The following is a 25,822-nucleotide window of genomic DNA, read 5'->3' as shown; positions in this document are numbered from 1 at the left end:
ATAGTTAGGAATTAGCATTTACAAAACCTTGAAAATTCACTGAAAAAACCATAGGTTATAGACCATATATAGTTAGGAATTAGCATTAACAAAACCTTATTTTACTCACACAAAACCATTGAAATTCGCATATAGAGTTAGTTGCACTAACTATATATCGCGCACCCGCAATCCACTGCTGATCATGTCACATATTACATCATTCATGACATGGTCAGTGACATCACTGATGACATCACTGATGACATCTCAAATGACATCACTGATGACATCACTGGTGACATTTCAAATGACATCACTGATGACATCTCAAATGACATCACTGATGACATCACTGATGACATCACTGATGACATCACTGATGACATCTCATTTGACATTACTGATCACATCACTGATGACATCATTCATGTGATATACGATGAACCTCTTCAGACTCTAATATAACCTTAGATACACTCAGTGTAAACAGACACTCACAGACTGTCACTCATCCATGGAGTTACTCACACACCTAGTCAGTCATGCAAAGAATCAATCACACCTCCATTTCCTCAACTATACAGTTATACACACCTTACTTATTCAAACATATACTAACACATATTTACTCTCTTATACAATCCCTGATACAAGCTCACAATGATCCATACAGCCACTCACACATTCACTGGCTCTTATGCACAGGTATTTATATATGTCAACTCTCACATGTACTGTGTTTTACATATGTACTTACTTTGACATGTAGCACTGAGATATCCATTCACTCACCAATACACTCATGCACACAGTCAACCGCCCATACAGCTGTTTCCACATGCACTTTTGAACCCATACATCTAGTGAATCAACTGCTCACACATCTATGCACAGAGTCATACACCTCCAAGCCACCCACACACACACTCAGTGTCCCATACAAATACTTGGGCAACCAATCAATAACCCATATACTTACTCATATAGCTACTGATCAACACATGCAGCAGTTTACAGAACAACAGACATAATGATGCACAAATTAAGACAGTTTAGTCACTAACCCATGCACTCAGTGAGGCACATTTAATCACTCACTCATACAGTCAGTCATGCACCTACTAAATCCTTCATCCAGACACTTATACATCCACTCATTCTTCAATATGTAAGACATATTTTAACTTTACAGAAACATACAGTCACTGGATGGTGTCATCAGTGATGTCATCAGTGATGTCATTTGAGATGTCATCAGTGATGTCATCAGTGATGTCACTGACCATGTCATGAATGATGTAATATGTGACATGATCAGCAGTGGATTGCGGGTGCGCGATATATAGTTAGTGCAACTAACTCTATATGCGAATTTCAATGGTTTTGTGTGAGTAAAATAAGGTTTTGTTTATGCTAATTCCTAACTATATATGGTCTATAACCTATGTTTTTTTCAGTGAATATATATATATATATATATATATATATATATATATATATATATATATATATATATATATATATATATACACACATATCTATGTGACCAAGATCTCGCCAGAGATCGAAACGCGTCGTCCTTTGATTGTCGAAAAAACCCGCATATTTTCAACACTGCAACCTGGTGTGGCCCGTTATTTCTGCGCCCCAAGCAGAGATTCTTTGTTGTATATATATATATATATATATATATATATATATATATATATATATATATATATACTCATATATATATATATATATACAGATATATACATACACATATACACATACATACATGCACGTACATATATATATATATATATATATATATATATATATATATATATATTCACTGAAAAAACCATAGGTTATAGACCATATATAGTTAGGAATTAGCATTTACAAAACCTTGAAAATTCACTGAAAAAACCACAGGTTATAGACCATATATAGTTAGGAATTAGCATTTACAAAACCTTATTTTACTCACACAAAACCATTGAAATTCGCATATATAGTTAGTTGCACTAACTATATATCGCGCACCCGCAATCCACTGCTGATCATGTCACATATTACATCATTCATGACATGGTCAGTGACATCACTGATGACATCACTGATGACATCTCAAATGACATCACTGATGACATCACTGATGACATCTCAAATGACATCACTGATGACATCTCAAATGACATCACTGATGACATCACTGATGACATCACTGATGACATCTCAAATGACATCACTGATGACATCACTGATGACATCTCATTTGACATTACTGATCACATCACTGATGACATCATTCATGTGATAATACGATGAACCTCTTCAGACTCTAATATAACCTTAGATACACTCAGTGTAAACAGACACTCACAGACTGTCACTCATCCATGGAGTTACTCACACACCTAGTCAGTCATGCAAAGAATCAATCACACCTCCATTTCCTCAACTATACAGTTATACACCCCTTACTTATTCAAACATATACTAACACATATTTACTCTCTTATACAATCCCTGATACAAGTTCACAATGATCCATACAGCCACTCACACATTCACTGGCTCTTATGCACAGTTATTTATATATGTCAACTCTCACATGTACTGTGTTTTACATATGTACTTACTTTGACATGTAGCACTGAGATATCCATTCACTCACCAATACACTCATGCACACAGTCAACCGCCCATACAGCTGTTTCCACATGCACTTTTGAACCCATACATCTAGTGAATCAACTGCTCACACATCTATGCACAGAGTCATACACCTCCCAGCCACCCACACACACACTCAGTCTCCCATACAAATACTTGGGCAACCAATCAATAACCCATATAGTTACTCCTATAGCTACTGATCAACACATGCAGCAGTTTACAGAACAACAGACATAATGATGCACAAATTAAGACAGTTTAGTCACTAACCCATGCACTCAGTGAAACACATTTAATCACTTACTCATACAGTCAGTCATGCACCTACTAAATCCTTCATCCAGACACTTATACATCCACTCATTCTTCAATATGTAAGACATATTTTAACTTTACAGAAACATACAGTCAGTGGATGTTGTCATCAGTGATGTCATCAGTGATGTCATTTGAAATGTCATCAGTGATGTCATCAGTGATGTCACTGACCATGTCATGAATGATGTAATATGTGACATGATCAGCAGTGGATTGCGGGTGCGCGATATATAGTTAGTGCAACTAACTATATATGCGAATTTCAATGGTTTTGTGTGAGTAAAATAAGGTTTTGTAAATGCTAATTCCTAACTATATATGGTCTATAACCTGTGGTTTTTTCAGTGAATTTTCAAGGTTTTGTAAATGCTAATTCCTAACTATATATGGTCTATAACCTATGGTTTTTTCAGTGAATTTCAATGGTTTTTTAATAGCAAATATCAAAAGCTGTAAAATGTATTCTTCTTTTAAAGGAAAAATATATTTTATATGTATTTAATATAATTTTTTTATGTATATACATTTTTTGAGGGAACGAATTTATCAACTATCATGCTGAAGAAGAGTGTGGGGAAAACAAAACAAAGAGGAGGACTAAGAGGAAAGAACAATCAGTTCAAAAATACAATTGCTTTAAAGCATGAAGAGCTTTTCCACACATTTACATTTAAATAACCCATATTAGAACATACAAAATTTCTACAGAGGAGACGGTGTACATTGAATTTTAGACTCTTCATTGGTACCTACATGTTGGTACTTACATCACCCACACAACACAACAACCGGGACGCTGTCACAGATATATATATTTTTTTGAACGTTAATTTCTCAAAATCCACTGGAGCACATATCATGAGACCTAGCAAAGGCACATCGGGCAAACAGTCTCTACAATTTTGCCAAGTTTCATAGAAATCCATTCAGCTGTTCGAGCTAAAAGTCCAACCGCCCTATGGAAAACTCAATGTTAAAAACACGTTTTGGGACCCCCTTTTTTCTCGGCTCCCGCTTGATGAACCCCCCCCATACTTTCAGGGGACGCTCAAAAACAGAATGTGCCATTTTCCTGAAAATTTCAGCCAATTCCGTCCATCAACGCCAAAGTTATTCAACATAGAATTTTCAGAAATCCCTATTCAAAAAAATCCTAACTATATATACCTACTGGCGACCGCCAGTAGGTAATATATATATATATATATATATAAAACATTTCTATGGCAAAATGAAACCCCTCATTTTGTTCCTTTTCAAATTAAATGTATTAAGTGTTACCACTTTATTCCAATCAAGATGACTTTAGGTGTGCCATAATTTTCTCATAAGTAAGACTGTTAGCGTTCTAGTTGTTCTTTAGAACACTCTGGGACATTCTGTCATTGGGCTATAGTTGGGCTACATCTGGCTGATATTTGGGCTACATTTGTTTTTTTTTGTCTCTGGGCTACATTGGGCTACATTGGGCTACATTTGGGCTCTAACATATATATAGCCCAATGTAGCCCAATATATATTTTTCAAAGGTAATTTTCGTAAAAACCACTGGAGCATATATCTTGAGACATAGCAAAGGCACATCGGGCTACCAGTCCCTACAATTTTGCCAAGTTTTGTGGAAATCCATTCAGCCGTTCGAGCTAAAAGTGAATCCAACCGCCCTATGGAAAACTCAATGTTAAAAACACGTTTTGGGACCCCCCTTTTTTCTCGGCCCCCGCTTGACGAAACCCCCCCCAAACTTTCAGGGGACGCTCAGAAACAAAATGTGCCATTTTCCTGACAATTTCAGCCAATTCGGTCTATCAACGCCAAAGTTATTCAACATAGAATTTTCAGAAATCCCTATTAAAAAAAAATCCTAACTATATATACCTACTGGCGACTGCCAGTAGGTAATATATATATATATATATATATATATATATATATATATATATATATATATATATATATATATATATATATATATATATATATATATATATATATATATATATATATATATATATATAATATATAACATTTCTATGGCAAAATGAAACCCCTCATTTTGTTCCTTTTCAAATTAAATGTATTAAGTGTTACCACTTTATTCCAATCAAGATGAGTTCAGGTGTGCCATACTTTTGTCATAAGTAAGACTGTTAGCGTTCTAGTTGTTCTTTAGAACACTCTGGGACATTCTGTCATTGGGCTATAGGTGGGCTACATCTGGCTGATATTTGGGCTACATTTGTTTTTTTTGTCTCTGGTGGCCATCTTTGGGCTACATTGGGCTACATTGGGCTACATTGGGCTACATTTGGGCTCTAACATATATATAGCCCAATGTAGCCCAATATATATTTTTCAAAGTAAATTTTCGTAAAAACCACTTGAGCATATATCTTGAGACATAGCAAAGGCACATCGGGCTACCAGTCCCTACAATTTTGCCAAGTTTTGTGGAAATCCATTCAGCCGTTCGAGCTAAAAGTGAGTCCAACCGCCCTATGGAAAACTCAATGTTAAAAACACGTTTTGGGACCCCCCTTTTTTCTCGGCCCCCGCTAGATGAAACCCCCCCCAAACTTTCAGGGGACGCTCAGAAACAAAATGTGCCATTTTCCTGAAAATTACAGCCAATTCCGTCCATCAACACCAAAGTTATTCAACATAGAATTTTCAGAAATCCCTATTCAAAAAAATCCTAACTATATATACCTACTGGCGACTGCCAGTAGGTAATATATATATATATATATATATATATATATGTATATGTATATATATATGCCAAACACCTTCTCTCCCATCAAAAGATAGGGATCGCCAGAAGGTAGTTATAGTTAGGACGAAGTTTCCATAGGAAGAGCATTTTTTTTTTTGCTTATAACTTTGGCGTCATTTGATGAATCTTCAAAGAATTAGTTTGGAAAATGTCATGTTCATATCAGCTCCTATGTTGAAGGTTTGGGGGTGATTCTTCAAGGGGGGGCCGAGAAAAAAGGGGGGTCCCAAAAAGTGTTTTCTCCATGCAATTTCCATAGGAACTTTAGACAAGGCTATAGGTCAAACGGGTCAACAGAATTACCCCAAATTTGGCAGGGAGAAAGAGCTTGGTCCAGAAAGCACGCTTATGTTTATTTGGTGTAAATCTGTTCAGTAGTTTTGGGGAAATATCAAAATTTACAGATATTGATATTTGGGAATTCTGCCATCTGATTGTCTGAGGCGTTACGAGCACGAGCTTGCTGCTTGTTGGCTGCGAACGGTTGCAACTAGGAAGTGTTGGAAGCCATTTCGTGATTCCGTTGAAGCGAGTAAGGGGAAAAAAGGACGAAAAAAGTAGGGAAGAGGAGGTTAGGAGTGCTGTGAGCTCTGTGGGGTGGTTAGGGTGTGCTTTACAGGGAGTGTGAAGCAAAGTATTTACCCCTACCGGTGTGAAAGTGCTGTTTTGCCCTCAGTGAGATGGTGCTAAGGTGAGGTGCTGGTACACTCGGGGATGAAAGCGTGCGCCTAAACCGTGAGCTGAGTGCTGTAGACTGATTTGCTCTGGGTGCTGTAGCATACTGGCCGCTGTAGCATAGCTGTGCATGTGGTAAAGGTATGCGTTTAGACTTTAGCGGGAGAGGGAAGCAAACTACTCACTGCTACTGGTCTGAAGACTCGGGGATGAAACCGGATGCTGGCCGCTATAGCATACCGTGTAAGTAGTGTTAGTATGCGTTTATACTACACAGGGAGTGGGAAGTGAACTACTCATCCCTACGGGCCTGAAGACCCGAATGCAGTGTTTTAGCAAGCAGGAATAAAGAAATAATCGTGAAGAATATAATGCAGAATGTTGCAATGCCACAGAAGAGAAATAGTGAAATCAGGTGTGTCTAAGAAAGTGGCTTTGTGTGATAAAGCGATGGAGTCTGAAAGTTATATAAAAAGTGTCTTTATTTAAGTGCCATAAATGGACCCAATGGTGTAAGAGCTAAGGCATCCAGCTGAGGCAAACTCCAACCGCTTCTGCTGTATTCAAACGTAAGCTCCTGCATCAGTGAATTCCACATTACATGTTACAGTTCCATGTGACATTAACAATACCTATTAGACGTGATTGACTAAATTCTATAATGAAAATAAATGCAGGATACCATTACCACATGTATCCTTTAAAAAAATATATATATATATTGCAAAACGTAATCAGCAAACTTCTTTGGCACCCTGGTACTCAACAGTAGAACAGTCAGCAATCTCTTCTACAGTAGATTCAATCTGGTGCGTGTCAGAATTGGTAATAGTTCTACCCACATCAGAACTTTGAAGAGGAACACAAACATTGCACTTCTCAGAAGCACATTCGGTACCCTTCTCGTCAAAACATACATTATTGTCTTCAGCTCTTTCAAAAAAAACATTCTTGTGCAAAGAGCTAAGGCATCGAGCTGAGGCAAACTCCAACCGCTTCTGCTGTATTCAAATCGAAGCTCCTGCATCAGTGAATTCCACATTATATGTTACAGTTTCATCTGACATAAACAATAGCTATTAGACATGAATGACTGAATTCTATAATGAAAAGGTAGGATACGATTAGCACACTGTGCCAACCAATCTTGCTTTTTGATCTTGATTGCCAGCTCATGAGCTGAGGCTGAGGATGAGCTAATTTGTGTGAAAGGGCTTCGTGGATAACAGGCAGGCAGAGAGACGTGTGCACAAAGAAAAGACATGGTTTCAAAATGGATGTCGGGTTTAGGCTAATTTAGCAAGTAAATAATGTATTTGCATACGCCACACATCACCCATCCGTGGTTAGGCTGGAGACGTAAGGGGCAATAATGAAAACAGAGTTCAAATGCCTGAGCATACTTAGAAAGTTATTATATGAAAATAGTTCAATTGAAGGGTATTAAAAAAAATGTATAGGAAAAAGTAAAAAAAGTTGGGAAAAATCAATCAAAGAATAACGTGAATTTCTTACAAGTCTTGGAGATTGCAGTGCGGAAGTTCTTTAGCGGCTTGAGATGCGTAATGTTCCAAGAGGTCATTGTTGCCATCGTGTGAGAAAAGTGAAGCGATCCAATTCATATCCTCGAAGGGACAGTAACATTCCTCGAATGTTGGAGGAGCAGTTTGAATTGGCAGGCAATCTGCGATGTTGTCAAAGGTCGCACGTTGCAGGAGATCTTTCGCGGCTGCGTAGAAATCCCATTCTGCCACAATACCTTTTTGCATTGCATCCGCCATTGCTCCACTACCCGAACAATCAAGTTCATGGTTTTCAAGATACTCCATTACCTGCTGGATATCGTGAGCAATTGCTGGGATGTTGGCAAGGCAGAAATCCATTCGCCAGTTGAACGGGCAAGTTTTGCAATAAAAAGATGGTTGCACGCAGATTGCATATGTGTAAATAAATGTCATGTTGTAGCTGGCTCCGATAATAGATAGAGGCAGGCAGCCAAAAAGTTGTTCCATTTTTTCAAGGTATTGATGTAGCTTGGCATAGAGGCGTATTCTGTCGGACATGCTTGTTACCATCGGGAGCGCAGCCATTTTTTACAAGCAAAAATAGTAATAGGATGGCCACAAAGACAGCGAGAATTATGGGCACTATTCTTGTTATTCCAGAGATGAGCGAATGAATGAAGTCTGGTATTATACCAAAAACAATTTGAAAGCCTGTGACAAGGCCGGAGGAGACCGTGTTAAAAAGTGTGCCAGACCTTGAGTGTGAGATGCGTTGAAAATTGTGTAACAATTCACAAAGTGTAATGGGAAGTTCGTATTTAAAAGGGACTGTATTTTACTTGAAGTTTGTGCTATCTGCAGTCCATACATTTCTTTTACAGAAGTGAGGGACACTTCTGTTCTGAACAAAAGCACTTTCAGTTAACTTAGTTTAATGAAATCTGTTTTCAAAGTAGGTATTGAAGGCCAAGTTGAAGTTTGGGAGTTACTTTGTGTTGGTGACAATAGACGTTGCCACAGGGAGTTACTCGGTTTGAAACAGTAAGGACATACGGTATGCCAGCTCACATTCCGTAGGAGTGCATGTTATTAAGAAGCAGATAACTGCCGCTAGAAAGCAGTGTGAATGTTGGTCTGATTGTGGAAGTTGGCGTGCTTTTAAGAAAGCACGCAAGATTGGGGGCTGTAAGCTTAAAAGCGTTGTGCAGTTGGACATTCTTGCATACTAATGAATGACTGCCATTGTGGTCGCACTTTTCACCTGTGAGAAAAACTTCTGTATCCTCTTTAAGACAGCGATATGTAATTGGGAGAAACCACTGCTTGTGAATAAATGTGCTACCTTATATAATCACATACAACATGACAAACAACATGTACACATAGCAGACACAACAACACTACGTACTGTGGGAACCAAGGCTAGCCAGGTACACAAACCAAACATGGCATGACACCTCTGTCAAACAATGCAGAATGTGGGGAGAGATGGAAGTAAAGTATGTGCGAAGGTGGCAAATGATTATCGATTATAAAAGTATAGAATGCAAAGTGTTGAGGGGATGTGCCGGACAGACTTGAGTAGGCAGAGCACAGACATGTACATGTCAACATACACTGAGTGGAGCTGAAGGTACTCCCTTCGACCAGGTGCAACCAACTCTAGGTCCCAACAGTGGAACGGTGTCTTGATCTCACAATGGACAATGTTAGAACTGCATCTGAGAGTGGAGATGAAGGTTCTCCCTTTGACTAGGTGCAACCAACTCTAGGTACCATCAGTGGAACGGTGTCTTGATCCCACAATGGACGATGTCCAATATTAACTGTGCTTGGTTTTCATAGTAGTCCCTCCGTTGAGTTTCATCACACTCTGTGCTTCCGTAGCTAACTGCTGCACATGATTATTGGGCTTGGCTGACTGCAGTGGCTGGACTACACCGGGGTACAGCAGGTTCGAACAGTGAAACGAGGTCTTGATTCTATGATTGAGGATGTCAGAAGTTAAAGTCTGTGATGATTTCTGTGTACCCCCTCCGACCAGGTGCAACCAACTCCGTGCTTTCGAATCCAACAGCACGTGGCTGTGAGGCGTTAATGACAACTGCCTCTGGCCTACACTGCGGTCAGCAGGGCTCACAATTCAGATCAAGTGGTGATTGTTTAATTACAGAATCCAGTAGTCAAGTAACTACAACATCTGTTGAAATTTACATAATATCCTTTTAGTATACTTGCGTGAAGAACTTTTTTTAGATTAGTTAGAGGTTTAGTACAATGACCAAATTCTTCTTGGTAGTAGAAAGGAACACTGAATAACAGTCTACACCGTGGACAGCAGAGATCACAATTCAAGAGGTTTTGATTTATTTATTGCACAGTTTTTTGTAATTAGGAACTGAGAAAAAGTATTCATGGATGTCTGTGTGACTACTGCCTTCAATTTACACTGCAGACAGCAGTGTTCACAATTCAGATTGAGTCGTTATTGTAGAGGACGCAGTCCTGTAGGCAAAAGACATTGCTCCAGTGCACTCTGTCTGCACCACATTTAAGGAGTTTTATATAGCGCTGGCTAGACCCGAAGGTGTCAGAGCGCTTTACATGAGAATCAACAATGTAAAAGAAAAAAGATCAACAAGAAAAACAATACATTAAATAAATTGGCAATACCAGGAAGTCTGGCTAACGACCGACTGGGTAGGTGACAACCAAGGAGGGAATCCACGGCCCATCTCCCCTATACCTAAACCAGGTAGCTCTAGAAGGCATCAGACAAAATAGTCCAGTCTCAGTACATTGAGAAAGGAGAGAAGGAGAGACATAAATAGAGGGAGGATGCAGGAAGAGACTACAGGAGAGACGAAAGGAAGTCTGTCCAAGGAGGGAATCCCCGGCCTGTCTCCCCTATAGCTAAACCAGGTAGCTCCATCGGGCATCAGACAAAATAGCTAGATCTCCATTGACGTGGGAAAATTCGCAGATAAACAGGGTTGGGACTAAGGGCCAGGACAGGTGAGGGCAAAGGTCGGTAGCAAGAAAGTGGAGAAGAGTAGAGGGAGAAGGGTAGGGGGAGGAGGGAGGAGGGAGATAAGGTCAGGAGAGACGCAGGAGGGTTTTTTGCGGCCGTCATTTTAGACGTTGTCTTTTATGTGTCACAGGTAGATTCAACAATCAGCCGCTGGCAATGTCACAACGTTGGTGCTTCGCGGGTCCCTCAAAACTGTTCCAGCTCCCGATCATGATTCTCTATAGCACAGCAGGAAAGTGGGAGGGCGGCCATCTTCAGATCAGGTTTGAATGCTGGGGCAGAGATTTTTGAGCCAGGTCGTGTTTTTTTAAGATGGGTAAAGCCCAGTGGGACAAGTGAGGGGGGTGTCCAGGGGCTGGGAAGAGACCCACTATATTTGGATGGACTGGGGGACACTTGTGTAACTTCGAGTTCACTCCTACACCTGCCAGCTCAACAGTGACTACTTAGGCCCCGGATGCTGTCCATACAAGACCACAGGCAGCAGGATATTGGATGACCTGTGCTGTAGATAGAGTTGTCCGTTTTAATTGTCCGAAGCAAACGCCAAGTTGGTATCAGGCAACCCGCTCAGGTGAGGTTTCTTTCTGTGGGACACGCTGGGATAGACGTGCCCCGTTTTCTAGGCTGATGGCACCCCATCCTTGCCACTTCTCATTAAGGACCTTGATGCTTCTCCCCGCGTGCCCAGGCCCCAGACACTCACCTCGCAGAAGGTCGAGGCGATCGCCGTGTCCCATCGAACTGCCGCAATTGTGAGGTCAGTCAGGGCTTCTCAGGGTCGCAATCTACTCAGGTTATTTTAAGACAATTTGGTGAAGATTTTATCCACTATGGTCTGCACGCTTATGAAGTACCATTACTATGTGGTGCCTATCTCTTCAATACGTTTGATGCAGTTCACAAGTGACCGTATAGCACCCCGATGTTACTAACACAATTTTGAGAGATACGACCACCCCGGTCCAGGGCCACTATTACCAGATGTGGTCTATTGTAATGACTTAATCAGGACGTGTGTGGTAGCACATTTCCCGCTTTTGACAATTCTTTTGACCAGCTTGTGATTTCATTTGACTGGTCAAGGAGGTTATTGTATTGGTTCCCATCACCGTTTATTGTGATATTGTTCATGGGTGCACCTTATGGATACATCCACGTTTCTATGTACTAGAAACCTTTGGAGATTAACCTCATTCCGTTATCCTTCTTGCTGTTCAATTACACGGTCCACATATACGGACATTTTGGACTGGGGTTTTTCGGTTTTCTGCTGGAACCTTTAATATTTCGCATTCTTCAGATTGACTGACACTATATGCGTCTTATCGCTCTACCCCATTTTGCCTTGAAAAAGTCCCTGTACCTATTTCAAGTACGGACGAAACACGTGTCGGCTGTTGTTTTATGAACTTGAGAATCACGTTGACAATTAGTAAAAAAAAAGAAGATCTGAAACTTGAACTTTATTCTTCCTTTCGTCCTATTACGCCTGAGTAGTTTCTGACCTGTTTTACAGCTACATGTTACTCTGACTGTATATTATATCAGTTTGTACACAACTACTTTATAGGATTGTGCTCTCCTGACCTATTTGTTTGATTATGTACATACTTGTAAATCCTCTGGATTAAGAGTTTTTTTATCCTTCCTGGTAGTGGGGGATATAGGTCCTTGCAGCACTCCGTCTCTAATATTTGAAGAGATTCTTATGACTGTTTAATCCAGTATTGTTTCGATATACCTCTAGCAGTGTATGTGCGGTTTATTCCAATTTCTTTGGGAACACCACTACCAATCTTTTGTATACAACATGGTCTGCACGTTGAAGGTAGAAACTCATCCTCGGCCTCACGGTGCTTGCCGGTCAGCAGATAACGCTGGGGAGCAATTTGCCTCGAGGAGGCGGTGCCATTTTGGGATCAGGCATCAAGGTTGAATTAAAGTTCAAAAAGTTGTGAAGCGCTCTTTTTTGCTGACTGTGCACATGCTGAATGCTTTTGATGTGGCTATCTGAGTACACTAGAACTGATGGACCCTTTATGATACAATCTTTTTGTGTATTATTTCAGATCTATTGCTTATCTCTCAGTATACTACAAGTTATGGTTCTTTTACAATATAATTTTTTCTGTATTATTTCACATCTACTGTCCCTACCTTACTGCAGCGCAAACTATTGACCCTTTTATTATTGAATCTCTGTGTGTGATCCAATGATTACTGTTGTAGTTGATGCTAGCAGCAACCTTTCCCTGAGGGCTGGTATACACTCACCCGACACACATCCAGCACAGACGCCACTGGATATGTGACCCTGGAAATGAAAAGGAGTCGAGGGCACGTGCCCGTACCCACTTCTACTAACTATCTGTGTCCGTGTGTTCATTATCTATGCATGATACTGGCCCAGGGCCGTACCACATTACATTGTACTGTGGACAGCGTATGCAACCATGTTACCACTGGCTGTGGGGAAAACTTCGGTTATGTAACTTTTAGGTGCATGGCTGTCACAGGTGGAAGGCTATTTTACAGACCATGAATATTGATGAAGATGATGGTTGCATGTTGTGTGTAGTGTAAGATATGTGTATATAGCAAAAAGTTTTCAAACAAGCTCTCTAAGCAGAAGAGGTGTGTCTCATTAAATGGTGTAGCGAGAATGACTAAAATGGGTGGCGTTCTCCAACTGCACCAATGGGAAATGATCTGAACTAATCAAATGGTTTTCTTTTAAGGTCACATGGAAATCATGCACCCAGCGCGCAAGGAGACCACACCCAACGCGATTTTGTGAAAATATATTTACTATAATATAAGTTTATTACAGTTAGAAATATATAAATGTTTAAGATATTTTAAATTATCGCTTGCTCTCATATACACTTTAAAGGTATTTAGATATAGTTTTGAGACATAAAAAAAAGGGAATTGCGTACCCGACACGACACCATTCGTCTGTGATGTAACACAGGGCCTGGCAGCGTGCACTGGTCGCATACGCAATGCGCAGTGGGCGCGACCCCATACGTACATGACATAACGCGTGGCTTGGTACTGCATACCCGTCGCATACCAAATTAGCAACTGGCGCGACCTCATACGTATATGTTGTTACGCGGGATGCGGTGCCACGAACACATCGGATATGAAATGTGCATCATTTACAAGTTTAGCAATATGGCGGATAGGATTCGCCTGCTGATGGAGTTTGGTACACTATCGGTACGGAACTCTAGTTCTCAACAAAAAATAAATTATATACATATTTTTGGGAGAAGATATGAAACATTACATCATTTTTAAAGTTTAAAAAAAAGGATAAGTTCCAAAATATTATTTAAAAAAATAGAAAAAATATAGGTTTTATAAATATTAAAATCTGAAATTAACATTCAAACATTTTTTGAAATTCTCTGAAAAAACCATAGGTTTTACAGACATTTTAGTTAGGAATTAACATTTAAAAAACCTTTGAAATTCACTAAAACCCATAGGTTTCAGGGACGTTATAGTTAGTTGGACATTTGACTCATAAAACCAAATAAATTCTCCTGTTATAGTTAGTTGAGCAATGCACTGCTGATGATGTCACATATTACGTCACTCATGACATGGTCAGTGTCATCACTGATGACATGTCAAATGACATCACTGATGACATCATCCACAGGATATTCTGACGCACATACTGATGCCCTAATATAAACTTTGATACACCCACTCTAAAATACAGACTACTATTTTTTAAATCATACACACAACAATGCCAGATACTACATACCACCTACTATTTCCTAGGTCTACACACATATCCAGTCACTTATACATGCAGTTACTCATCAATACTGTACTATAATATGCACTCATACCCCTATACCTACAGTCACACTCCGCCACTCATCCATAGAGATACACCTAGTCAGTCATGCAAAGAATCAATCACATACCCATTTACTCATGTATACAGTTATACACACCAACTCAGTTATTTATACACACACCACATCACTTATTTAAGCAGATACTAACAAATAATTACTGTCTTATTCAATAACTGATACAAGCAGACACTCATTTATACACCCTCTCTTCAAATAACTTACTCTCACATATAGTCATTTATATACTCCCACGCTCACATATACTGCCTTAAAACATATGTAGTTACTCACACATATACCACTGAGACATTCATTCACTCACCAACGCACCCATACACACACTAACTCAGCTGTAAAGCCCTTCCCAGATGCACTTTCAAATCCATACAACCAGTGAATCACCCACTCAGACATCTATGCACAGAGTCAAACACCCCCGATCCACCCACACAGACACTCAGGCACCCATACAGATACTCAGACAAGAAATCAATAACCCGTATAGACACTCATGTAGCTACTCACCAACCCATGCAGCCGCTTACACACCAACTGAGAGATTAATACAGACTGTCACCCAGTTTAGTCACTAACCCGTGCATTCAGTAAACACGTTAAATTACTCACTTAAACAGTCAGTCACGCACCTACTAAATAATCTGTTCAGGCACTTGTAAATCCACTCATTCTTCAATACACCGTGGCATAGATATATATGAAAAATATTTAAACTTTACAGAAACACACTTTCAATGGATGATGTCATCAGTGATGTCATTTGAGATGTCATCAGTGATGTCACTGACCATGTCATGAGTGATGTAATATGTGACGTCATCAGCAGTGGATTGCAGGTGCGCAAAATTTAGTTAGTACAACTAACTATATAGGAGCAATTTCAATGATTTTTTAAATGCTAATTCCTAACTATATAAGGCCTGAAACCTATGGTTTTTTAAGTGAATTTGCAAGGTTTTTAAAATGCTAATTCCTAACTATATAAGGCCTGAAACCTATGGTTTTTTAAGTGATTTTGCAAGGTTTTTTAAATGCTAATTCCTAACTATATAAGTCCTGAAACCTATGGTTTTTTAAGTGAATTTGCAAGGTTTTTTAAATGATAATTCCTAACTATATAAGGCTTGAAACCTATGGTTTTTTCAGTGAATTTGCAAGGTTTTTTAAATGCTAATTCCTAACTATATCAGGCGTGAAACCTATATTTATTTTCAATAAATTTCAAAGGTTTTCTAAATGCTAATTCTATTCGCGGATAACGTTTATATATGTTATTATCCTTCTAGGACCACCTGAGCAGCCATCTTGTTTCTCAGGAGAAATGAGGCACAAGAGAGCACAAAACAAGAGTGGAAAACGTGATTTCTTTTTTTTTGCCCTTGGGGGTCTTTTTGGGACCCCCTGAGAAGGGCTAGAGGGTTGGGGGTCTCTACCCTGCCCCCTTTTTGTGTTTTCCACTCTTGTTTTGGGCTCTCTTGTGCCTCAGTTCTCCTGAAAAACAAGATGGTGGCCAACACTTACTGGTTTGGACAGTTTGGAATGTTGACAGTCGACTACTAGCCAATCAGAAACTCGCTCACGCACGTAAGGGTACGCGCAGGTTGAATGTTGAGCGCATATAGATATATAATTTGATCAAATTCAATTTTCTCAACAACTACTGGAGGGATTTTCACCAAATATAGAAAAGGCACTACTGCATACCTGTCCCTACCATTTTGCCAAGTTTGGTGTAATTCCGTTCAGCTGTTCTGGCTGTAGCCGTGTCTAAAGGTCCCATAGAAAATGCCATTTGAAAAATTTCAAATTCAATTTTCTCAAGAACTACTGGAGGGATTTTCACCAAACATAGCAAAGGCACATCTGCATACCAGGCCCTACAATTTTGACAAGTTTGGTGTAATTCCATTCAGCCGTTCGGGCTGTAGCCGTGTCTAAAGGTCCCTATGGAAATTAACATGGGGAAAACAGGTTTTGGGACCCCCCTTTCGGCCCCCGCTTGACGAATCCCCCCGAAACTTTCAGGGAAGGAGCGGAGCGGAGTTGGCCAAAATTCTGGAACATTACACACACATTCCTCAATCAGCGCCAAAGTTATTCCCAATAGAATGTTGAGCGCATATAGATATATAATTTGCTCAAATTCATTTTCTCAACAACTACTGGAGGGATTTTCACCAAATATAGAAAAGGCACTACTGCATACCTGTCCCTACCATTTTGCCAAGTTTGGTGTAATTCCGTTCAGCCGTTCGGGCTGTAGCCGTGTCTAAAGGTCCCATAAAAAATGCCATTTGAAAAATTTCAAATTACATTTTCTCAAGAACTACTGGAGGGATTTACACCAAACATACAAAAGGCACTGCTGCATACCAGTCCCTACCATTTTGCCAAATCTGGTATAATTCCGTTCAGCCGTTCGAGCTGTAGCCTTGTCAGAATGTCCCTATGGAAATTAACATGGGGAAAACACGTTTTGGGACCCCCTTTGTTCTCGGCCCCCGCTTGATGAATCCCCCCAAAACTTTTAGGGAAGGAGCGGAGCGCAGCGAGGCAAATTTAAGGAAAATTACAGGCAAATCCCTCAATCCGCGCCAAAGTTATTCCCAATAGAATGTTCAGAATTTCCTATGGTAACTAGGTCCTAACTATATATAGCTACTGGCGACCGCCAGTAGGTAATATATTTATTATATATATATATATATATATATATATATATATATATATACATACACACACACACACACACACAAACATGCACACATGCTCTCACACACACACACACACACATATATATTTATGACATAACTCAGCATTTTTCATGATGCTGCAGTATCCAGGAAGCCTGCACACTTCCCGGCATATTTCCTATTTCCCTTAATTTTAAAATTCCTGACACAGTTTTCTTGTCCCAAAATAATCACTTAAACATAGGGGTAACATACCTGCCAACTTACAAATTAATTTCACTGTACGTGGAATGGGCGGGGCCTTGTGAGAGCTACCTAAGAGGCACCTGCCCAAACAAGCCTCCCACCCCCTTCCAAAGAAGAAAACCCCCAAAACAAAGGGCCTTTGAGGCTGTCACCGATGTCCTGGGGTGTTTTCACAACTCCTAATGGACAGCAACTGCTTAGTGCCTAAGAAAATGAGATGGAAAGTCCTAGTTTACAGTGGTATTCAGCTTGTTTCCCTTGCCATCGCATGATTTCAGATCCTCACTGGTTTACTTTGTCAAGGAAGCTGAAATCGTGTGACACACTTTGGCACCGTGAGAACTGGCAGCTCTGGTGTTAGTCACCTCATCAGTCTTGACACTCTTTAACTGGTGTGGATAGCACTGTCCTAATCCAATGCTAAAAAACTCTTCTAAAAAAACAGACATTTGAGGTGAACAGATTTGGAGTGTTGGTGGGTGCGTAGAGTGTTCCATATTAAGGATCTGCTCTCCACCCAAGTCTTGGAACTACACAGGAGTCCCTGCTCTTTTTTGCATACTTTGCACTGCTTGTATCTCCAAAATGCTTGTATTTATCAAATCCATGTGCTTCTAATAACTGAATTATCAAAACACTCACTATATAAAAAAATTACCGTTTGCTGAGGATGGTGCTTCGGTGCGGTGTGTACGGCCAGACCATTCTGGGGGGACCGCTCCTTCCATGCTACCCATGCCTGACTTTGGTGTGGTTACCTTTGAAATGGTATCATCTGTTTGAAAAAAAAATTATAAGTTATTCAAGAAGTACATCATCCTTGTTTCTTATCGTCCCACCATCCCTTCTGCCAATGGGAACCATTCATTGACTACATGAAGTCATAAGGATCTTTAAGTAGAGGTTAACACAGTATAGGTATTGGAAGACAATGATCAGCTAGAAACGTTTCCTAATAGCAGCACCAACAGCAGCATCCAGCTCATCCCCCTCCAATCCATTGACTGTACCATACTCAATTTGTGATACCCGCCAGCAAGGAGACGATAACTGTCCTCAGGGCCATGACATTTAAGATAAGGGCTTTTTTTGTGTCCCTCCCTTTTATGCAAAAAAATCCAGTGAGGTGGAAGCTGTGTGTTTCTGTTGCATATTCTGAAAATTATAATGGATAGGACTTCACTAACATGAGCAAACCAAAATACAAGATTGCATTGTATGTCAGTATCTGCAAGACATACAGTTTACCAAAAACAGAAAATAGCGCCTTTTGGTTGAGTCATCCCTCTACAGCCAATGCTTTGAGACAATGTCAATCACATCTTGTAGTTGTCTAAAGGCTGCAGTGTATATATTTCTTACCTCATGCCATTGAGTGTTTCATAGATCTTTATTCCCGGGGGGCGTGGCTTGGCGCCGTGGAAGATGGCGGCAGCTGCGTGAGGCTCCGGCGAGGCACCGGGAGACCTTCTCCTTCTACCACGCAGTTCCTGTGCTGTACTCCTATACTGCCGTCGGACCGCCTTCGGTATGCGGGGGTGACACTGTAGACTCATTTCAGGCGTCGGAGGTGAAGAAAATCGCCGCTTCTCCCGCAAAGGCGCTCCGGTGCTCAAGGACGCCATTTTACGAGCCCCGTCACGGAGCACTCCTCTGACGGACACGAGAGCGGTTCGCCTGCCCAGCAGAAGCGTGTCTGCTGCACCATGCTTGGAACACCTCTTCACCCCTCATGAGGTACACGCTTGCTATTATGCCTACATGACGCTCCATACCGGCAGTCTCCTATTTCTCCACACAGCGCGACCGCCATTTTGCGCGCTCTGGAGTTTTTTTTTTTTTTTTTTTTACTTGGATAGCGGTATGTTTTCTATGCTTCAATTCCGCTTCAAGGCTTAATTTCAACCCAAGATATTAGTGCCTGGCTGCCTGCTACTACGATTTTCATGCCTCAATTAAAGTTCTCTTGCAAGCAGGGATGATAGATTACTTATTATCCCCACTAGTTAATGTCTCTGCCTGAGACTTCTTTCCACATTGCAGTTCACTTTCCTACGACCTCTTTCAACGCTGCGGATACTCATTTTACGCCTGCTCCTACTTTTGGCACTGACATGCTGCTTCCCTAAATATGTATTTTGTGAGTTGGCAGTTTCTACATTCATGATGTTCTTCATATACCATTCAATACTTCATGTCTTTCCGTGAAGGTTTTACTTTTTCTCCGTGGTGCACCTAACTGCGTGTTGCCCTCCTCAGATGGTGCACGTTCCCTGTTCACAGTATTTTCTTCATTGACTTCCTCATTAATATGTGCAAAGCCTGTATCTATCAACGTTCCCTCTTCAACTCCCTCAGGTTTCGGTTTTTATAACTGGGATGGTTGTCTAGTGCCTTTACAAAGTTGTGCCTAGTGTTTTTGCTCACCACCATCAAGTGTTTGCTATTCTTCGTTTGAGCTCCTTTACATGGGTAAGCAACAGCACATGTCTCGCTTTTCATCTAAGGCACCTACAAGGGTGTCGTTTATTAAGAACTCTAAAGTTTTTTCGGCTATATCCCAACTGGAGGACTCCCTCCCACCCTCTGACTCGGAGACACATATGGAGACGCCCTCTCCTACTTCTTCAGGAAAAGCCACTGCCAAACGGCTAAAAAAGCATCCTCCATCTCCACCTAAACCAACGTCACCTGTATCCATGGAACTCTTATTGGATGAAATCCGCTCTTTTCGTCCTTTCCTTGAGGAAATTGGGACTTTACGCCCCTTCATGGAGGAAACTAACGCCAAACTCCAAGTTTTGACTGACAATTGGTCTCAAATTGAAACGAGAGTCTCTACAGTGGAGCAATCTGTCGCGTCTTTTCAAGAATCTCAAACTAAAGTGACGCACCTGTCCTCACAAGTAGGAGCTCTTCAAAAGCAGGTGGAGGAGTTAGAAAACAGAGGTAGGCGTAATAACCTTCGCATTTACGGCCTGGCGGAAAATCTTGAAGGGTCTGACCCGCTTGCCTTTTTCAAGTCTTTCCTTCCCAAACTGCTACATTTACCACAGGATACCTCTCTCAACATTCAGCGGGCACACCGTCTAGGCCGTCTGCCTACATCCCTCTCCATGTCACAAAGGCCAAGAGGGGTCATCCTTTATTTCCTGGAATACACGGACCTCCTGAAAGTTCTAGCAGCTGCCAAGGCTATTCCCAAACTGTCTTGGCTTGACTCTCCATTGTTCTTCGCCCAGGACTATGCTAAAGCAACTGCTAATCGTAGGAAAGCATTCCTCAGTATGAGAGAGGCCCTCCGTGCCATGGGTGCCCGATATGGCCTGTACCATCCATGTCTGTTTAAAGTCACCTACAATAATAAGACCACCACATATGAGGATCCTGTGAGACTGCAGAGCTTTATTAATGCACACCGTACCTCTACCATGGATATCTCAGGTCCTTCGTCCTCCTCTCCTGGTTGACTTTTTGCACCACACGCTTGTTTTCAAATCTCAGCTCTTACTGATATGTTGTTGTTTGCCTCATGTTTTTGGTTGACTACCTGGTTATATTGGTAAAGTTCTTGTTCTCTTCATACGTTCAGTTAGTGTGTTTTTTTTTCCTTTTTGGAACTTTCTGATTGCTTGTTTATTCTATTCCTTTTCAATATAGTACTGCCTCTATTTAGTTTTATTCCCTTTTCTTCATCTTCTGATATTGTTCTTTGTGTTATTGTCTCAGTTTTATCACGTCTTTGTTTTCCCGCAGGAACTTCTCATCGTAAGATGTCGTTTCCCTGGTTCCTTGTCCGGCTGCCCTCAGTTGTGTCGCTTCTCCCACCTGGCTCCTTCCCCCCTCAACCTCTTCTCGTACCTCCCCTTAGTAGGTATGTTATTTTCATGTTTTTTATACCTTCCTTGTTTTTTGTTCCTCCTTACTTCCCCTTTCTTTGTCAATGACTTCATGTTTTGCTTTATGATGGTGATTTCTTTCTCCTCAGGTTATATTCCATCTCTCCTTTCTTTCTTTCCTCTTTATTTCTTATTCTTGTCTTCATTATTCTGTCCTCCTTTTCTGCTTATTACTCACTACTCATCACTCTTTCATCTTTCTCCTCTTTATAATATTTCTCTTCATATATATTCTTTCCACTTTCCACAGTTTTCTTTCTTCTTTTTTCTTCTCTTTTTCATCGTTATTTCATTTCTTTTTACCTTCTTTGCTTCTAGTCCTCATTACTTCTTTGAATCGTTGCTTAAGAAATTTATGGCTTTTATGTTTATACTATGTCTCTGAATTTGGTTTCATGGAATGTTAAGGGTATTAATTCCCCAATTAAGCGTCAACGCATTTTATCTCATTTAGCTAAATTAAATGTTGACATTGCGTTTCTTCAAGAAACTCACCTTTCGGACCTAGAATCTGACGAACTCAAGAGAGGTTGGGTGGGTGACGTCTTTTTCTCACAGGGTGATGGGAAACGCAATGGTGTTGCCATTTTATGTCGTAGGTCACTTCCTCTAACGGTTATATCCCAAGAATCGGATACTAATGGCAGATGGATCCATGTCAGACTATCCCTTAGAGGTGTTCCAATCTCTCTCCTTAATGTTTATGGTCCCACAGCCGGTGAACCCCTTTTTTGGGCTGATCTTTCTCCACGCATCACCCAATTCATGGACGATAACATCATCCTTGCGGGAGATTGCAATCACCCTGTCGATCATTTTCTGGAGAGGAAGTCTGATGCCAATTATATTCCTACGAAATCGCACAAATTGTTCACCCAAGCCATTTCACAACATAAGCTTGTGGACTCCTGGCGTTTGTGTAACCCAACTTTACAAGAATTCACTTTTTACTCCCCTCACCATAGGTCCCAATCACGGCTTGATTACATTTTTATTTCCCACGCACTTACTCAAACTCTCCAGGAAGCAGACATTGGCCCGATTTTACTTTCTGACCATGCCCCTGTGTTGGTCAGTCTTGAAGTTTTACCCAAAACTGATGGTCCTAAAAGATGGCGTTTCAACAATGCCCTTCTTTTAGATCCCAACTTTTCTGCTTCTTTTTGTGCCTTTTTTGATGAGTTTTTCCTCTTTAATGATATCCCACCGATTTCGAAACATACCCTTTGGGATGCCTTTAAAGCCGCTGCTCGTGACTTTATTATTACTTATGTCGCTAAAAAACGTAAATCTGCACGCCAATTTACCAAAACCCTTCTTCATGACATTAAAAGATTGGAACACGCCTACTTCACTTCTCATTCTTCAGATAGTCTGACATCTCTGGTTGCTGCCAAAATTAAATTTAATGAACAGTCCACTGAAGATGCTTCTCTGTACTTGCTTAAATCTAGTGCCAAGTTTTATGGTGGTAGGAACAAGGCCGGGAAGATTCTTGCTAATTACTTAAAGATCAAACAAAATAAAGTCACTATTGAATCAATTTATGATGCTAATGCCCATTTGCAACATAAAGATGCTGACATTCTTGCTACCTTCTCACATTTTTATAAGTCTTTATACACTTCAGATACACCCTCTTCTCCTCAATCTCTTACTCACTTTTTCTCTACCATTCAGGCCCCCCCTTCCTTCCCTCTTGACCTTTCTTCCTTAGAATCTGAAGCCTCACAAACAGAATTGTTTGCTGCTCTTCACCGTTTGAAACTGAACAAAGCCCCTGGCCCTGACGGGTTTACTGTTGAGTTTTATCTTCATTTTTCGAAGCTTCTTATTCCAAAACTTCACTCCCTTCTATCCTCTTTTACTGAAATAGGCACTTCTTCTGGTACTTTTTCCGACGCCCATATTTGTCTAATTCCCAAACCTGGAAAAGATGTTCAATATTGTAAAAACTACAGACCCATTTCACTAGTTAATATAGATTACAAAATGTTCGCTAAATTATTGGCAATGCGATTAGATCATTTGCTCCCTGACCTGCTTGGAGATGAACAATCAGGCTTTGTTAAAGGCCGTTACATTACCGATAATACAAGACTCCTATTCAACATCTTAACGAAATCTTCTCGTCTCCAATCGCCCCTTGCAGCCATAGCCTTAGATGCTGAAAAGGCATTCGACAGGGTCGAATGGCCGTACCTTTTTCACGCCCTTAATTGGTTTGGATTTGGTCCTAAATTTATCTCCCTGGTCTCATTATTATATTCTCATCCCCGGGCTGCAGTTTTCGCTAATGGCCAACTTTCTCCTTATTTTGATCTTGGTAGAGGTGTCCGTCAAGGTTGTCCCCTCTCACCCTTCCTCTTTAATCTGGCCCTCGAACCTTTTCTATCCAAACTTCGTCAGAACCCTAATATTACTGGTTTCAGTACTACAGAGCTTTCCATAAAACTAGCTGCTTACGCGGACGACATTTTATTATTTATTTCGAATCCTACTGTTTCCATCCCTGCTTTTTTAGCGGAAGTACGACATTATTCCTCGGTCTCTGGTTATAAACTTAACAACGACAAATGCGAAATTTTACCTTTAACAAAGTTTACTTTTAAGGATGATTTCACTGCCTCAAACTTTACCTGGAGTCCTTCCAATATTAAATACCTAGGTTTACATATTACCCCCTCAATTCATGGCACTGTCTCCCTTTGTTTAACCAAGTGCATCCAGAAAATATCTGATCTCACAGCTAGGTGGCATCCCCTTTACTTGTCCTGGTGGGGTCGCCTCGATACCATCAAGATGATGATCTCCCCTATTATTCTTTACACCTTATCCAATATTCCCGTTCCCATTCCAGCCAAACTCATCAAAAAAATTAATTCAGTTCTCTCTTCCTTTCTTTGGCATAAAAGCAAACCTAGAATGTCCTTAGCTAGACTTAGTCGTCCTACCTCTGAAGGTGGGGTCAACTTTCCGAATTTCTCTGCTTATCATAAGGCCTTTTTGCTACGTCAGTCTTCCTTCTGGTTACAAGACCCTAATTCCCCATGCCCTTTATGGACAAAGGTAGAGCGCCTCCTTCTCTCACCTTTCTCTTTTGCTGAATGCATCTCCTTTTCCCGTAAGCCCGCCTCACTTCTTACCCCTATTCATAAGTTCACCCTCAAACTACTCCTTTCCTCTCACCCTCTGGCTCCTACTTGTATTGCTGACTTCCTCTCCTCTACTATATGGCATAATAAATACCTTCTGATCCGAGGTAAACCCATCCTATGGAAGGCTTGGAGATCCAAAGGATTGCTCTGGGTTTCCCAATTGTTTTCACAATCCACTTTCTTACCCTTCTCCACTCTTCGTCTCACCTTTCAATTACCCCTCTCTTGTCTTCCCCAGTATCTTCTCCTTAAGGCGTCAGTCATGGCCGTATATGCTACACTTCCTGCCACTCCTCCTCTTGCACTTACTCCAGACCCTGTCGCTCACCTTCATTCCGCTTTACTCACCCTTCCAAAGGCTTCTGTTCTTTATCAACAGCTTCGTGCACACACTACTCCCAGACTTAAAAGCAAAGTTGAGGAGCAGTGGGAGACTGATCTTTCCCTCTCCTGGCCGATCCCCCTTTGGGATAGGATCTGGTTAAAGATTCGTAAATCCTCCAGGGCTGCTTCCTTAACGCAATCCCTATTCTTCATTTATAACCGTCTATTACACACTCCTTACACCCTTCACAAACGTTTCCCTAACACACCCGATACCTGTTGGTCATGTACTTCCCCACACGCTACCTTGTTTCACATGTTATTCCTCTGCAAGAATGTTCATGCCTTTTGGTTGAAAGTTTGGGCACAAATTAATGTCATTTTTTCCACTAATATTCCGTTTTCACATGCTCATGTTTTTCTAGGTAGCCTGTCTCCTTGTTGGGAGTGTCATGACCTTAATGTTCGAATTGTCGATTTACTAATAGCGGTTGCCTTTCAACAGATCACGATCAATTGGAAATCTACTTCTAGTATTACTTTTAAAGCTTTGTGGTATAATGTATGTCACAACCATAGACTCGATACTGCTTTTGTTTTCCCTCCACAGATGGCAACTAAACGTGCTGACTTATGGCTTCCTATT

At 40.7% G+C, this 25,822-nt stretch overlaps 1 protein-coding gene across 1 annotated transcript in view; it reads right to left on the bottom strand.

Moving 5' to 3' along the window:
* The window catches only part of LOC144752163 (V-set and immunoglobulin domain-containing protein 4-like), a 248,192-nt gene that overhangs the window by 131,486 nt on the left and 90,884 nt on the right, over positions 1 to 25,822 (bottom strand). The window contains exon 4 of the mRNA XM_078640089.1: positions 18,454 to 18,570. Coding sequence (XP_078496215.1) covers positions 18,454 to 18,570 — 117 coding nt within the window. The remainder of the gene's footprint in view (positions 1 to 18,453; positions 18,571 to 25,822) is intronic.

The sequence above is a fragment of the Lissotriton helveticus genome, chromosome 4_2 (genome assembly GCF_964261635.1).
Source record: "Lissotriton helveticus chromosome 4_2, aLisHel1.1, whole genome shotgun sequence".
NCBI lineage: Eukaryota > Metazoa > Chordata > Amphibia > Caudata > Salamandridae > Lissotriton > Lissotriton helveticus.
Note: the sequence above shows the minus strand (reverse complement) of the source record. Positions and strands in the feature narration are given on the sequence as shown.